Below are 16906 nucleotides of genomic sequence, written 5' to 3'. Positions count from 1 at the left end.
AAGAAAGACTTAAACCTACGCTAAACAATTTTCTCCCATTAAGTGAATCTTAAAGAACAGAATTAAGGCTCTTGTTTGTTTTTCGGGGACAGTTTCATTAATGAACTGAAGAATGCAGTGATAGAAAGGCGTATCCCACAATCCCCTCGCAGTTTGTCTGCAGCCACCAAGCGGCTCGAGAGATCATCATCCTCATCATCCCTCCTCCCACATTTCACAAGGTTTGCGCTGCTGATGACATCACGGTCTTAAATATTCCCGTTGCTTCTTCCCAACGTCATCAGTTATCCTCGCTCCGCGACGGGCAGAAAGATCCTCGCGCGGATGGTTTTGTAGCTTAGCTAGCTTTGTGAAAGAGAAACGTTGGGACGGTTGTATTTTCAAACCCGTTGCCTCCTTGTCTGCCTCTAAACACCCGGCTATACTGGGAAGAGAAACTACCAGCTGGGTCTCAGTGCAAGGGGAAAAAAGGAAGAGGTGGTGGAGAAAAGAACTGAGCAAAGTCAGGCGTGGTAGAAAGGAAAAAAAAATCATCTTTTGTCATAAAATCTTCAGGGTAGCATACAGAATGTCGCTTTCCGTACCACAGAACGGAGTAAAGGGGGATAGCGAGCCCGTTATCGAGCTTTTTGTTAAGGTAAGACCGCAGCGCTAGATGTTTTATTTAAGTTTTACTTTTTGACGATGCTTGGGTTAATTTATATCAATGTAATCTTTGATTATGTACCTTTAAAAAGTCTGGCTTGAAAAGTAAACAATTCCCACTGTTCTTTAGACAAATCAATTTTGTATTTGTAGCTTAAATAAACTATTAGCGATCAGTCGATGTTTCACGTAGCGTGTGTTCGGATGGATAAAAACGTTTAGAAAGACTTGTTTCTGTTTTGAGTTCATGTTTTAGATTCTCAAACCTTTTTTTAACAATTTGGGCCATGTGGAGCCTGCAGTGTGACAAACTGGGCGGATGCAGCTTTTCCACTTACCGTGGGGACACACCAGCCTGCCATGCTGAAAACTGGGCGCTAATTCGTTAACAAAAGCTCGCTAGTTGTGCTCCATCTGAGCTGACTCGACAATATAACATAGGCTGAAGTTGTGTTTTCATGCTTTTAAATTAATTGATAAAATATACAGAGTCCCAAATGAATAAGTTATGTTTGAAATTGATCATGCCTAAATGGGTATATGAACAAGCTCATGTCAGTCATGTGAAAATAAACGTAGTTGTTTTGGGTTATCTTGCTATTATTCAGTCTGCTATGAAGGAAATAAAACTTAAATGCTGTTATGATGTACAGTTTTCCATTTCTAATAACAGAAGTATATAAAAATATAGGTTTACAGTCTTACAGTATATGTGCCTTTTACAGCACTTAATATATTTCTGCCTAGATATATTTTTAAAATACTGCTGCACAACTGTCAGGGTTTTCTGGAAGGTTAATCACATTTATTTAAGATAACAAAGGAGGTAAATGATGGATGATCATATATTTTTACAAAATTAAATTTACAGCACTGCTGTCTTGGTTAAAACCTGCAAACTGTAACTGTGCCTCTCCCCCTCAGTAGTGACCATGATGATGGTGGAAGGTTGTGAATGGCTGTTTTCTTTCCCCAGCATGTGTTCCCTCCTAGGGCGGGAAAATGGCTATAGGAAAGAAAAGAGGGGGGGACAGACTGGGAAAAAGGGAAAAAAAGAAGGGGGTAGTGGGAGGAGGCTATGGGGTCCTATGAGAATTTGTGTGTGGCAGAGTAAAGGGATTGTCATGGACCAGAACAGCAAATACTTGAGTAATGGTCATGTTTTTTTTTTGTTTTTTTTTTTTAAAGAAAACATTAGGTACTGTATATGAGACTAATCATTTTAGGGAAGCTGTGTAAAAAGCATATTCCTCATTTAAGTTTGATTAAAATGTAAGGAAGTGCTTTGTTTTGTAGTCTTTATAGAGCCTTTGTTGACGAGGCTGACCAACAAGCTTCTCAGCATGGCGGTAGAACAGATTGGAACATACTAGCTAACACTATTTCTTTAACTACCATTGATGGTTTACAGGTAAGGTTACATCATCCAGAGGTTTACATGTATGGTCAGTTCTTCATTTTCAAACCCTTTCTCTGTGCCCTCTGCAGTCAGAAGTTTCTTCAGTGTGTTTTTTTTCTTCCTTTTTCTTTCTTTTCCTTTTCCTTTCGGTTCGATCTTCCTCTCAGTGGCTCTTTGTGTTATGTACCAGAGACATGTCCACATCTATTATTGATGACCATTATTCTCACTGTGCTGCTTTAAACACCGTCCTGGTAGACAATAGCAGGCTTGCAGGTTGCCATAGGCACATTGCTGTGAGTTGGCCCTCTGTGAACAGCTGATAACCAAATGTGTGTGCTCTTCACACAGAGTGGTGTTATTTCTGTTAGTGGACTGTCACATATCAAAGCTGATGAATATGCTTCCAGAATATGAGTGACTTTCCACAGTGACTTTCTGTACAGCTCTGTTAACCCATTAAAGTTGCTGACTGTACCAGTTTCAAGACACTGATGATCTTGCAGTCTTTCTACCTGCAGTTTTTATGATGACAGTTGTTACATTGCCATGACAACACTTGTACTCATCATTGCTTTTGTTTATAGCACTCGGTCGCATATGAATGTGGTATAATGACTTTGTAAGAGGGAGGTTTGAACCTTGACCATATCACTGTAGATTAGATAGTCTGGTCTGAGGTGTTGTCTCTGCTGGTGTGCTGTGAATGGCAGTCAGCATTCATTCATGTCCGTTTTAGCTGACTCAAGCAGGTACCCCAAATTTGATGTATTGCTTTGAAGTTGATAGAAACATGAGAAGCATAAGGTGAACAATTGACCCCCTCATTGTAAACCAAAATCATCTTGTGATTAAATTCTGCTTAAGTGTATCTTGCTGACTATTTTAAAAGCCATTCTAATTAAGTTTTTTATACCAATGTGACATATTTATATATATAATTTTTTTTGTACAATATTGCAATTTCTTATGTTTTTCATTCACGGTTTTCTTTTTCTTTTTCTTTTTTTTGGTTTCCCAAAACTCCTGAATTATTTGAGGCAGACATGCTCGTGAGTCATTCTCCACCAGCAAATGACCTAACTGTATGGCAGTGAACAGAATGCAGATGAGTCAAGAGAAAACAGAAAGGCTCTATCTCGACTCATGTAATCAGTTGGCTGAGACTCTGCCAGGGTCTCACAAGGGGTTGCAAAGCCTTCAGCTGCCTCCAGACTTCCAAACTCCTGCCAGCAGTGACAACAAAGCCAGTAAACATGTTTTAAGAAGTGCTTTTAAGTCTGGATGGCACAAGAGCCCATCTGTGTTTGTGTACGTCTTTTGTGGCAGTCCCATGGGAACCGTGGCGATGGAAGCATGGGATGTACCAGCAAGTGTCGCCAACAATAGAGCACTTCTGTAGCTGAGGATAGAACGGTGTCAGTCCGCTTTATATAAGCAATTGCTGCTTAACATGCATCACAATGCCCCCTCAAATTTCAATTTATTGTCATGATTCAAGTGTGACATGGTAAGCCTCAAATGGCAAGAGGACTCTGTTCTTTAATATTCATCCAGAAGGCCTCAGGGAGAGCTGCTCATGTCGTATTGTGCTATCAGTTAACGGCATGTGACGGTCAGATTATGCCTTGTGATTTTCCATTTTTTATGGAAACAGAATGCCCTTTTTCAGCAGTTATTTTGCCATAGTTTAGACCATGCAAGTGTGGCTTGTATAGATTTAAACCCTGCACATTTAAACTAAAGGTGTGACTCCCTTGGGTACATCCATACCAAGTCTTTAAACTCCTTATATTATACGTACAATTTGTCTATTGTTTGTTCATTTCTGTCTTAAGATAAACTACTCTCTACCCCCTGGGTGGTATTTTAAGCAACTGACTGGTGCTGTTTTCTTGCTTTCTTTTTTTTAAATTGAAAAATCAATAGAGCAGTTTACCTCAGTTTATAGCAACGCTGTAGTCGGCATCATGAGTTAGGGGACAAAGATTAATTACTTGTTTCTCTGTTAGAAAGAAGAGCTTTTGCTGCATGTTGTTAGTCCTGCTCCATGAATTTGCCTCTGCAGCACCGTCTCTGTCACTGCTGCCTCTTTGTAAACAGTCTGGTTGAGTGACTCTCTGGCCATTGGCCTAATCGATCTGGCAGTGTGTTATTGCACCAATTTGACTAGGGTCTTTAGAACAAGTCTTTTTAATTTTCATGAGATGGAAGTTAATTTGTGTCTTTATTAGTAGAATATAAACAGTCTTGGGTGTGCCTGAATAAATGCCTTTGACATAAAATCTTGTTGTCTGATGCGCCTATCTTAGAATCTTAACTTAGCATATTAGGACAAGCAAAAGTCTTATTTGTATCATTTAAGAAGCTGATGGGATACAAAGCTGATATTGGTTTTATTTACATACTACCTCTGGATTTGAAGCTGATTTCTAATAAAAAAAAATCTGATTAACTCAAGGAGTCTTAGTTAATGAATGTTCCTTCTAGAGTCTTGGTTAATGGATATGTGACTTTTAGTCATTGATCAGTAGATTTTTAAAGGTTACTGGAACATTTCTAAACAACTAGATCAAGAAACGGAGGAAAAAGCAAGCAGCAAAATATAGTTTTAACGCTGTATTATCATTTTCACAGTTACAAGTGAAGCGAGACCTTTTAACAGAGGAGAATTTCCTTTCTTCATCCTCGCTACTTGTGTTTCCCATACTGTACGCTTCATGTCAGAGTGCATTAAGTTGTATGGGCTATACCTGTATGGTGTATGGCTTGTCATCTCTGCGTTAAACATCCGGGATGTCAGATATCCTGGCAGAAGAAAGCTTACAGAACACACAACATGTTAATGTTTAGGCCCAACGTTCTGTCATTATTAACTTAGGATGTTATTAACATTATGGTGAGGTTATTTTTATGCTTTATGTTTATTTTTACATGTTTTATTTTTATGATGTGCTATTCAAAGCACTATATATCAGTTGATCACTGAAAGGCAAATTATGTCTAACCAGAAGGATGTCAGTGTTTGTGTGGTATGTACTCTACCAGCATCCTGAACCTGGTGTCAAATGATCGGTTGCCACAGGATTCTTGGTTAAATTGAATTATTAAAACTTGGCAAAGTGAAAATCTGACTTTTGAAAAATATTTTTCATAAACTGTCTGCCAGTTTAAGATATTTATAAAATGATAGGGAAAGCAGGCCTGAATAAAGCAAATGTTTTGGGTATATGAGTGAATGTGCACTTCTCGGGTTTATGAATGTGCAAGTTCGTGGAGATAGGACTGACATTAGTTTGCAGGTTGTTGCTTGTGTTAGACTGCTTTCATTTAGGATCTGCGTTATTCATCACCAGCATCACTTCATTGTTAAACAGAAAGCTGAAGTCTCTCTGATGTCTCCTACACTGGCTGGATTTCACAGCATCGCTGTAGCATGGTTTTACAGTAAACTGCTTTTGGACATTGAACTCAAACTTTCCACAAAATCCGTCCAGCACAGTAGGCCTGTGTCTGACAGGAGGTTTTAAGCTTTCCACTGAATGATGTCATCCTGAGTCAGCCACATCACGGATATCACCATGGTTTTCCATGTTCCAGCAGAATATGACTCCTTTGTACACTCCTTTCTGCCTGGTCAGGGTTCTCATCACCTAACTAGTTCAGCCAATCATTGTCACACACTGTCATGAGGTAAAAACATTTTGTTTTACAAACATAAAAAAAAATTATCTATTGTGGTTTTTAAAAGCAAAGCACTGTCTGCTTAAAAGCAGAAATACAATAAAATTTTTTGTTTTTCAGATTTCTCCTCTAACACACTGAGCTCTCAAATCAGAACTGGTTTATCATTTATTCAAACATGCACAGTAAATCTAAAATAAAAATAATCATTGCCCTTTAAAAATTAATTTTTCCCATGCCAGTTTGTTTCAGAATCAGGAAGGGTCTTTACACTTTCAACTTTTATTTGACAAGAATTGCAGAAAAGGACACCAGAAATATATTTGGTCAATATGAATCCCAGTAATGCACAAGAAATGCCATGTAAAAACGTGGATAGTTTTATGGTCTAACACTTCACTTGGGTCATAGTTTTAAATCCAACCCACCTTGTAGACTTTAGACTTTTCCCTGCAAACAGTTTGAGGCGTTGCCATGATGTTACCATGGCTCCCTGCTCTCAAACGGACATTCCTGCTTTGTGTCAGAGCAGGAGGAGGAAAGCTGGTGTGCTTGTTAGACTGTCAGTTCCTTATTCGGTCAAGTGTAGCTTGAACTTTCTGAGCAATCCAACCGATTTAGAATATGAAGTGTTGAGGGCGGGGTAGGCATGGGCCCCCATGTTACTAAAATTAGGCGATGAGCAGTGACTGGGAGGACCTTACCCTGCACGAATAGGAGCCATTGTCCCCGATGGCTGGCTGTGGTAACTGTAATGTCACCTTGCCGGGCTAGAAAAGAAATCTTGTTCTTGGAAAGTTATGAGAAATGTTTAATGGCTTTTGAATTTTATGCCCCTGCCTGTAAAAAGGACTGGACTTGAGAGGGGGATAAGTTTTGAATATTTCATATTTGTGCTTACCTATATAATATTCATTCAAGGCTTTGACTCATTCTTATTACAACTGAGATATGTTGGTCTTTACATCAGTGACTTGGTGAGCAAAGTCATAGAGGAAGTAATAACAGGTCTGACCTCACTGTATTGACCAAGAGATGGCAGTGTGTTTATTTAAGTCTTGTTGGATTGTTATTGTGCATTACTGTCCTGGACACTGACATCTGACTTTGACCATGACTCACATCCTCCCTTTTACAGCTGTGTGTGCTTGACATCTGTTGACTTACCATCCACTGAGCCTAAATAAAGTTTGAGTCTGCTAGCAATAGTCAGCTGTTGCTGCTTCTCATATGTTATTATAACCCATTCACATCTCTTTATGGAGTTGTGTAAAAGATGGTGTAACCGAAATGGGAGTCATTTTAACATGGAGAGACATTTAGCATTGCTAAGTGATGCTGGTTGGCTCACTTCTTGGAAATTCTGAATTCTTTAGAGCTTAAATTCTTTACTAACAATTTTTTTTTTTCTGATGGATTTTGGCCGTTTGTTTGTCCCCCCCCGCCCTCTACTTTCGAACTAATAAAGTACCCGAAACTACTTACAAAAAGCACCCTGTGGTTTTATTGGAGGTTATCCAGAAGCTCTTTTCTGAATGTCACACTGTAGTAGTGGCAGTCAGAGTAATTCTTTTTGAGGAAAAGGACATAGTTTACAAGAGTGTCTGAAACTCACTTTTTGTGAGCCATGGATAATGATAAAATAGCTGGATTTAACCCATTTCCTATCCCATAAATGACTTTGTCAATCTAACAATGCTGGTTTATACTACTAGAAATATAATTTAGCATACATTTAAGCTAAGCATGGCCTCTGCATAGTTCTTCATTAAGTGTACAGCGGAAATGCGGCTCTACCAGCATCATCTCTTAAACCAAACAAAGCACCCTCTTCGGCGGGAGTAACAGGACATTTCTGGAATAGTTTCTCCCTCCCCTCCAAATGCCCAACCCCCCCTGACTCTACAGAGGGGCCCAGGATAAGGGGAGAGGGAGGAGGAAGAAACAAGCAGCGTGCCAAAGAGCACATTGCCTCTAATGCTTGCTGTCTTTCCCCTTCCTCCCACTTTCCAGCATCTATTACCTCTTCTCATCTGTGTTGGTTAGCAGTACATATGATCCCTAATATCCTCCCCGTTTCCTGTCGTATCTCTACTTCTTGTGCTGCCTCTCCGTGTTCTGCAGATGTCTGCTGTTAGTGTCTTTTTGGCAGAGATCTGCAGTCTGCTCTGCTGCAGACTCCAGAGGGTAGCAGTCCTGCCATGGCTCTGAGAACAGACTGTGAGAGGAAGAAAAGTGTGAAATGTCTTTCTCTGCTGCAGCCTTCTTCTTTGTCACTTGAGATACAAAGATGAACTCAGCTTAAAAGCTACTCACCTTGTAGAAATGCAGAAAGACATTTCATCACATGCTTTTCATATTTTTAATCACACAGTTCACCTGTGTTAATAATGCCCTTCACGCTTCAAGCTCTCCTTTCCATGTCATATGTTCTGACTATTGCCATGGGAACAGTTGCTGTGCTGCTTTACCACCCTTGATTCAGACCTGAATGGTGCTCTGTAGGTGTTGCGCTGCAGGCTAATCGTCCCATTGATGTCTTTCTGATCCTGTAAGAATCTGCTAATGCTAGTCCAGTCTAATGTTGGTCGCAACCCATAATAACCCCAAGATTTCAGGTCCAACACTTGATTCTGGAATTGAATAAATGTGAAATGAAATGTGGACTTTCCTTTTCTTAACAATGATAGTGGGATCTAATCCAGGCATTGCAGATACTGAATTCAAAAGAAAGGGAAAGGGAGAGGACGGTTGCAGTACAATGGGAGCTACAAGACAAATCAAACATAGCCATCCCACTGGGCGTCGCACAGAGGACAACAGCAGCGAGCAACAGGCTCCTGGACTGACATCGCTCTCTGAAACAAAGTCCTCTATTGAGGATTGATCTGAATCAACATCTGACATTACACAAATGCTTATTTAAGATATTTAAGCTAATTATTTTCATTTTTATTCAGTGCTCACTGCAGATCTGAGTGCAACTCAACCATGTTTGTGTAAAAACACAGTTGATATCCCACATGTCATTATATCCGAAAAGGTTTAAAATCGATTAATGTAGGAGTGAGATCTGCAGCGTATTATGAATCTGCATCAATTGAGGACTTAAGAAGCAAACAAAAAAAAAATGACATTCAGTTTCTTAGAGGCTCTGCTACACTAATGTGCTGAATGGAGAAGCACATTCCAGAGCGCCACTACTTGATTGACCTCCATGCTTGTCCTTGCAGATAGTATCCAGAACGAACAGCACTCCTTATGCTCCAAACTGACAATAAAGTTTGGACCCATGCCTGGTTTTGTGTGCATGAAAAGTCTGTGCGCCACCATTTTTAAGTCCATATGGGGACAGCATCCAGTCAATTTCACAGTGATGGTTTTCAGTTTTATTATTTGGCTTATGTGAAATTATACAGGCTCTTCCGAAGACGATGTATCCATGCACCCGTCGACAGATTTCATCAAGATAATCCCACAAAGCTTATTTAATCAAAGGAAATGCTTACTCTACTTTCTGATGTGGAATCAAGATTAAGAAGCATTTGTCCGTACATGGCTACAAGCTGATCAAGCTGGATCACGGTATAATTTAAACGGCTAGAAAAACAAGGGAAAGCTGAAAACAAAGAGATGAATGGCTGCAGGGAGAGCAGGAGATATCACTGACAGTTTGTGGCCCCCTCGCTTCACATTTGTGATTTCTGCTTGTTGTGAGAGGGAGAGAGAAAACCACAGCTATTAACCTTTTCTTGATTTAATCCCGAGATTTTGTCAATTCTCACAGCTGTCTTTTGAGTGTTGCCACACATCAGTGGCACTTTGATTTATCTCATTTCCACCATTGTTTAGCCTTGTTTCTGCATCTCATAAGAGGGAAGAAAACACCTGAGTTTGAATCTCTTAAGTTTCCTGTTACTCTTAGGAAGTAATTCTGCAGTTTGGTGAAGAGGAAAGTTTGCCAAAGTCTTTGTGACAAGAGGGTTTGCTCTTTATGCTTTCCTTCCTACTTGAGACTTCAAATGCAGCCTGAAAGTCAGAAGTAATAAAACTCCCTGGGCCATAAAGGCTGCATAACTGAGATGTGATGAGCAGGCCTTTTTCTTAGTTTCTTCCCAAACTGTCTGCCATCAGTGATTAAGAACTTTATCTCCTAGATTTATAGATTTTTTTAATGCTTGCAGTGATTAACTCTGCCCTTGGTTCCACCCATTACTTGTGTAATTAGCCCTCAGTTATCACCTGTAACATATTTTTGATGGTTAATCTTCTTTCCTAACCAACTGTCTATTTGTTCAAGGCGGGAAGCGATGGCGAAAGCATCGGGAACTGCCCCTTCTCTCAGAGGCTCTTCATGATACTTTGGCTTAAAGGAGTTGTCTTCAATGTCACCACAGTGGATCTTAAGAGGTGAGTCTACATCCTCTCTCTTTACTTCATCATTTTTTTTTAACTCTGTTGCTGTTCTTTTTCGACGCACATTTTCCTCTCCTTTTGGAAAGGCTTCCTACAGCTTTCCTGGGCGTTTCCACAAAGATTTCAGCTGCACTGTGGTACTTTGATCCAGCCCCACCTCTAACACTCTCACTGCATCCCCACTGCTTATTTGGTTTTCCCATGACCCCTTCCCAAGCTGGAGAAAATTGGAGAAAAATAAACATACTGACTCTTGAGAAGCTATGTTAGGGTTCTTAACTTCACTTACGTCCTGCCTTGATATTTGATAGGCACATCTTTTAACCACTGTGATAAAAAAAAAATCTCTGATTCTCTGCAATTGACTGGGATTTTATTTTTCCACCCAGCTGCAAAGAAATGTTTTCACATGAGCTCCTTACCATAAACCTACTTTGTTTCTGTCTGTGTGATTCATCTTAATGTTTTTCCACTTCTCAAGCTAGGCAAGTGCCACATTATTATTAGTCTTGTCTGACTTTCAGATGGACACTGGTTTTGTGGTCTTTATTGTGTGTGTGTCTCAGAAACTGAAGATTAGTGATTCTTCATTCTGTAGCATGTTTCTTTTACACAGCAACAGGGTCATTACTGGGCGTTTCCATCTCTGCAACATGTGTCCAACAGGGGAAAAAGATCTATTTGATAGTTATTACGCAACTCGGTGGTAGAAGGGATCTGACTAGTGTTTGGATTTTCCTGCGTGTTTGCAGTGAGTGCAAAGGTTTGGATATATTTGCATATATTTTTCCTTTCATGCTCTGCATGAAACAAACCGTGTTGTGTCAGCAACCTTTTTGTTCAGCCAAACTACAATCTTGTTTTATTTTTGTATTTGTAGAAGCCCATCTGATTATACCTTTGCTTATTCCACGCCATATGGTTTCTATTATTATGAGTCAACATGAAATGTTTGCAATGCAAAAAGGGGTGTGTTTGCTGTATTTATAGCTGTTTTACTAGACTATATGTTGTTAAACTTGTTCTCATTGAAGGGAAACTCATATAACCACAAGTGTCATCACAGTTTTGGTTCTGTTGATTTTTACATCTCATTTTTGGTCTAGGTTTATCTGTTTTTAGTTTCTGGAAGTCTCAAGGCACTTGCTAGCTCCTCAGCAGTAACACTGGGTGACTGTACCACTTCCTTTTTCAAGCCAAAGAGATGAAATCATTTCCCCTTGTTTTGTGTCCTTAAATGGCTTGTCCCAAAATCAAGCTATGCCCGTCACAACAAAAACTTGGAGTCTCTGAGGAAGATTATTGTTGCTTGCGATATTGTATCACACTGCTGCTGGCTCAAACCAATCAGCTATGTTTATGTTGTTTTTGTGTTAAGAAGATTTAAGAACCTGTTTGTGTGGATTTGTGTTCACTCGACTCATTCAACACATGCTCATTTCTGTTTGTGTGTCAGTCTCAGCTGCCCGCCATCTGGTTATAAATGTGCTGGTTTGAAGGCCACGGAAAAAGGAGACACAAACACACTCATAGAGACAGATACACAGCAGCTGTAGCTGGAGAGGGATGAAGGCTGGATGGCTCGATTAGCAGTTTTTAAAGTGCTGCATGATTTAATGGAAGCATTACATTTTTAAATACTTGACTTCAATTGAAGCTATTAGTCTGACTGATTGTGAGTTACTTGTTTTAGCTTAGCATTCTGTTTTAAATTGATCCTTACGTGTGCTAGACTCAGTGTGTTATTGGTTTATTAATCAGAATGCTGACATTTTTCTACTATAACAGGAAACCTGCAGATCTCCAGAACTTGGCCCCTGGCACACATCCACCCTTCATCACATTCAACGGAGAGGTCAAAACTGACGTCAACAAGATTGAGGAGTTTCTTGAGGATGTCCTCTGCCCACCCAAGTAAGTGCTTTCTGATCCATGTGTTAATAGCTTGTCACGCCAATGCACCAAATACAAATCATTATTGCCATAAGCTTGGCTTAACAGAGGCATGACACAGACTTACAAAGTGGATGGTAATATATACAATATTGAATATTGTATGTGCAGGACATTATGAAATGCGCTACACCTGCCGTCTTCATGGTTACTTCAGACAATCATGAACAAAAGAGAGATGAAGTTTCACAGTTTGCCAAACAGACAACAGCAGGAGGTTGTCATCAGATGTTTTTTCCCACTTTCTTTGTTTAATTTTGATTTTTTTTTTTGTGTGTGTGTGTGTGTCATGTTTAGGTACATCAAGCTTGGTGCAAGACACCCCGAGTCAAACACAACTGGTATGGACATCTTTGCAAAGTTCTCAGCGTACATCAAGAACTCCAAGCCAGACGCAAATGAGGGTAAATTGCTTGCACTCACACATGAACACAGGTTGGTAGGTGCTCTGGTTTAAAAGCTGATATACACAAACCTTTCAGTTGTGTAAGGAACACTCTCTGGTTGCTAGGCAACTTTGGTAGCCCTGCCCTGATTGGTGGATTATAGCCTGACTCAGGAACACAGCGCCTTTTGTTCTGCTGCCTCCTCCTGTCCTTTTGCTCCTTGTCTCACCTGGAAATTTCCTGAAAACCACACACCAGCTATCATGGGAATGAGAATCTGCTCACAATGCAACCTCCTGGTTTGCAATTTTTTGCAATCCAAACCGTACAAAAGAAGACTGAATCAATAATGTATAATCAATGATGTATGGTAAAAGGCAGTGTGTTATCCGTTCTTTTTTTTTCTAAGTTAAAAAAATTGGGAATTTGTTTTTCCTAAAGGATTTTTTTAAATGTGGAGGCTTTATCTTATTTTAGTTGACTGTTTTCTGCCTTGGGAAAATATTGAACCATGGTGAGCTGGATGTGAATGCCAAGGCTATGTCAACAGTTGGAGGCTAAATTTCATGGTTCAGTGATAAGTTCTTTCTAAAGTAGCAGGTTAAGTATGTTGTTGAACCTGCTAAATCAATCCTGACCTCCCATTCATTTCATATTTTTTTTTAAAATGGTCTGTTCATGAGTAAAGTATGGATGATATGACATGAGGGAAAACTATCACCTGTACAATCAAATACATTCCTTCTTGAAGGAATGTAGTCCATTGTATTAGACTGTTATAAGTTCACCAGGTTAGCTTGGAATTGTATGAGCTTTAAAGGCCTGGGTTTTGTGGTTAAGCATGTTAGGCATTTCTTTAAATGAAATGCTGCCCCCATGTGGCCGATCAACAAATAGGTTAATTATCTATTGTAATAGTTTTTGTAAAATCAGCTGTACTTCTTTTTTTTTTTTTTTAAACAGCTCTGGAGCGTGGACTTCTGAAGACGCTGCAGAAACTAGATGAGTATCTTTACTCCCCGCTGCCGGACGAGATCGACCACAACAGCATTGACGACGTCAAAGTCTCCACCCGCAAATTCTTGGATGGAGATGAAATGACCCTGGCTGACTGTAACCTGCTGCCCAAGCTGCACATAGTTAAGGTGAAGGAATTAATGGTTTAAAGATCAGTGAACTGTGTTAAATGTAACATCTTGACTCAGAATGACAGCACAGCAAGTGTTTTGGTTACCTTATCAGAGTTTTGAAGTCTTGCTACACCCGAGTTTTGTCTCACTTTAAGTGCTGTCAGATTGCAGGAACCTTATCATAATTTATGTAACTATTTAATAAAATCTCCAATCTTTGTTTTTATACTGCAGTAATTTCAGCTGATTATAGCTCAAACTCAGATTTTGGCGTCTTTGTAGCTCTTCCCGTAGAGTGCATACTGTTTTGGTATAAAAAGATCCTCCTGTAACTACACAATGATTAACTTTGGTATGCTGCAGAGTTCAAAACCAATAAGTGCATAGGGCGTCAGTGCTCTTTTAAAATCTAGCAGTTAAGTGTCTCGAAGTTCAACTCAGCCTTCTGTATCAAAGAATTGCAGCTCTGTGATTCAACCAGGCATAACTGAATCACACATTTCCAGACTAACTCTGCCAAAGGGTTGTGCAGAGATTTGGAAAGAGATTGTTTCATAGTAGCCACAATGAGGAAATAAGTTTTTTTTTTTTTTTAAGCAGTTCTGAGTTAATATAAAAAAATGGCTAAAAACACGTGTCTCCTTGCACTCTGAGTTTGTAATAAGATCTAGCTCTAGCAGATGGTGTGCATTTCATCCTTTTAATTTGAATTTTTTTATCTTTAACTTTTTTTTGCAGGTTGTGGCTAAAAAATACAGAGGTTTCGACATCCCTAAACAGATGACGGCCATCTGGAAGTACCTGAACAATGCTTACACACGTGAAGAGTTCACTAACACCTGCCCCAGTGACAAGGAGATTGAGATTGCCTACGCAGACGTGGCCAAGAGGCTGGTCAAATAAGCTCCACTGTCACCGCCTCTATCCATTCCCCACCTCCGTAACCTCCTTCCGTTCACCTTTGCTTCCTCAGCAATGGAACCGACGTGCTCATTTTCGAGAAAGAAAAAAAATAAACTCTGGACTTCTTTTCCTTCTCTTCATCTAGAAACAAACCCCAAATGCATGAACCTGCCATCATTTTGTTTTTCCATCCGGTTTTATGAAGGAATCTTTAGTTTAATCAGCTGAGGTCACCCTCCTTTCAGCTTTTACGATTAATTGTTTTTGGTTTTTACTTGCCGATGAATGTGTGAGATGGTGATGCGACGGAGAAGCAGCCAGACCCATATCTGTGCTTATCGAAGTGCGGAGCCAAACACGCTCCCTGATAAGTGACCTTCCAGCTGACTTTCACTCTGCATGCAGATGAAACGTCACAAGCTGTTATTTTCTGTTGAAGATTGAAATAGCTCTTTATTGGGTTGTTTAGTAAGTGAACACTGAAAAGCTTTTTTTTTTTTTAGGCTCATTAAACAATGTAAACAGTGTTGAAGCTCCAGTGTTTGACAGGGTTAAGTAGAAGCTGAAGGTAATCCAAACCTGAGCATTGAATGCTTTATTTTAATGTTGAGCTATTAAAAACAAAACGGTTGGAACTGCAGGTAAGACTACCTGGTATATGCACTCTGATTTCCTCGTTGCCTCAAATTAGCAAAATTCATGTAGCTCTGCTCAGTAGAATTGTAGGAAATTTCCTGTACCAACTGCAGAAGGATAAAACCAGAGGTCTGTGAAATGTCCAATCATATGTAGCTTGCTGACATGTTTATGGCTGGGCTTTTGTAATCACCGCATTGCCATCCAATGTCCATTTAAACTATAGCACGCTGACTTCACATGTCATAAATAAGGAAAGTCTTCACTTTCATGCTAACTGTAGCAGTAGTTTGGACTATCTTGAACCAAAAAGAGGCACATTGTTCTTGTCTCACTGTGGATTGACTGGCTATAAACTAGTGAACTTGGAAAAAAAGTCAAATAAACCACACAAGTCTTGGTTAATATACAGAATGAAGGACACTGTGCGGTCAAGCACCAAGAAAGGCAACACTAAAGACATTTATAACGAAACAAATTGAGGATTTGTAAAGAATGTATTGGTATCAAATTGAACTTTTTCTTCAAAATGTAAAGAGATCTCAGAGGTAGCAAGTGTATGTTATGATACAGTAGCTCCAAAAAGTGCTTTAGTGTGGATGAAGCAAAGCTTGTCTTTGTTTTCTTCCAAATTGCCATTTTTTTTTTCAGACTTTTGTTAAGAAGCAAATCTGATGAAAAAGGAATTGTAAATATTTTTTTTCATATTTCAGATTTTCAATATGTAAATTTACTGCATTTCATCTGAATTTGAAGGAAAAAATGGTCAACTTCTCACCTGCGTGGATCTGATTTCCAAATGAACCATCTCCTCTTTGCCTTACTTGTTTTCTCTGCAGATGTTTTGCAGGAGAGATTTTTTTTAGAGATCATTTCATTGCAACAAGTGTGGAGTTGTACAAGGAAAATATCAGTTATTTCATGGCTTTTCTTTTTTAACTATTGACTGAATTTAAATAAACTTCTTATCAGCACTCAGACTTGTGTTTTTGTGGACTTTTTCTAGTGTTCTGCAAATAATTTAGTCTTACATTCAAAGTGCAAGGGTAATTCCAGTCTTTTTAAAAAAAATGGGATAGAAGAAGAAGGCTTATGGGAAATGAGAAATTTGTAACAGAAATAGCATTAAAAACTGGCACATGATGCTTTGACCATTACCATGGTAACTGATGCACAAACCACTGTTTATTTTTCTATAATGTGCATTGCCAAAAAAGTCCCAGTCCTTGAAATACATAATCCAACATGATTTAAGCTTCACCTTGAATTATGGGTAAAAAAGCGGCAAGACTTTGTGGACTTATCTTCAACAAATAGGAATTAAAAAATTCCAGTAGCATAAACACTCCTGCCCACACAGGAATCCTACTGAGCTCCTCATCAAAATAAAAAAAGTTGTTTTTTCCTTGTGCTTCTTTGAGGTAAACTCTTAACAGAGTAGTAAAGAAAAAGGTAATTTTACATATAAAAAATACTGGGTTTTTATTCTCCTGTAAATAAACTTGGAAGGAAAGTTTGGGAACCCCTGGGCAAAGGCGTGCCTGTTTACAACGTTGTGCAAGGAATGTCTCATGTGGGTGTCCACCCACTGTGGCTTCCACCTCCGCCCGAAGACACCCTCTTACAGTAAGCTGATGTTTCTTAGCCAGTTCTCTACTGCTCTGAAGCACAAATAAATCAATAATTCTGGACTGATTGCAACCAAATTTTTCACAAGAGAGAGAGGGGGGGGGGGGGGGGGGGTGGGGAGTTAT

At 39.4% G+C, this 16906-nt stretch overlaps 1 protein-coding gene across 1 annotated transcript; it reads left to right on the top strand.

Moving 5' to 3' along the window:
* Positions 1-222: 222 nt before the first annotated feature.
* clic4 (chloride intracellular channel 4) lies at positions 223-16130 on the top strand. Its single transcript, XM_041971627.1, has 6 exons — positions 223-637; positions 10029-10138; positions 11933-12058; positions 12395-12501; positions 13447-13628; positions 14352-16130. Exons 1-6 carry the CDS (start codon positions 569-571, stop codon positions 14514-14516), a joined length of 759 nt encoding a protein of 252 aa, XP_041827561.1. The 5' UTR covers positions 223-568; the 3' UTR covers positions 14517-16130.
* Positions 16131-16906: the final 776 nt, after the last annotated feature.

This window comes from Melanotaenia boesemani, chromosome 20, assembly GCF_017639745.1.
Source record: "Melanotaenia boesemani isolate fMelBoe1 chromosome 20, fMelBoe1.pri, whole genome shotgun sequence".
Lineage (NCBI taxonomy): Eukaryota > Metazoa > Chordata > Actinopteri > Atheriniformes > Melanotaeniidae > Melanotaenia > Melanotaenia boesemani.
Note: the sequence above shows the minus strand (reverse complement) of the source record. Positions and strands in the feature narration are given on the sequence as shown.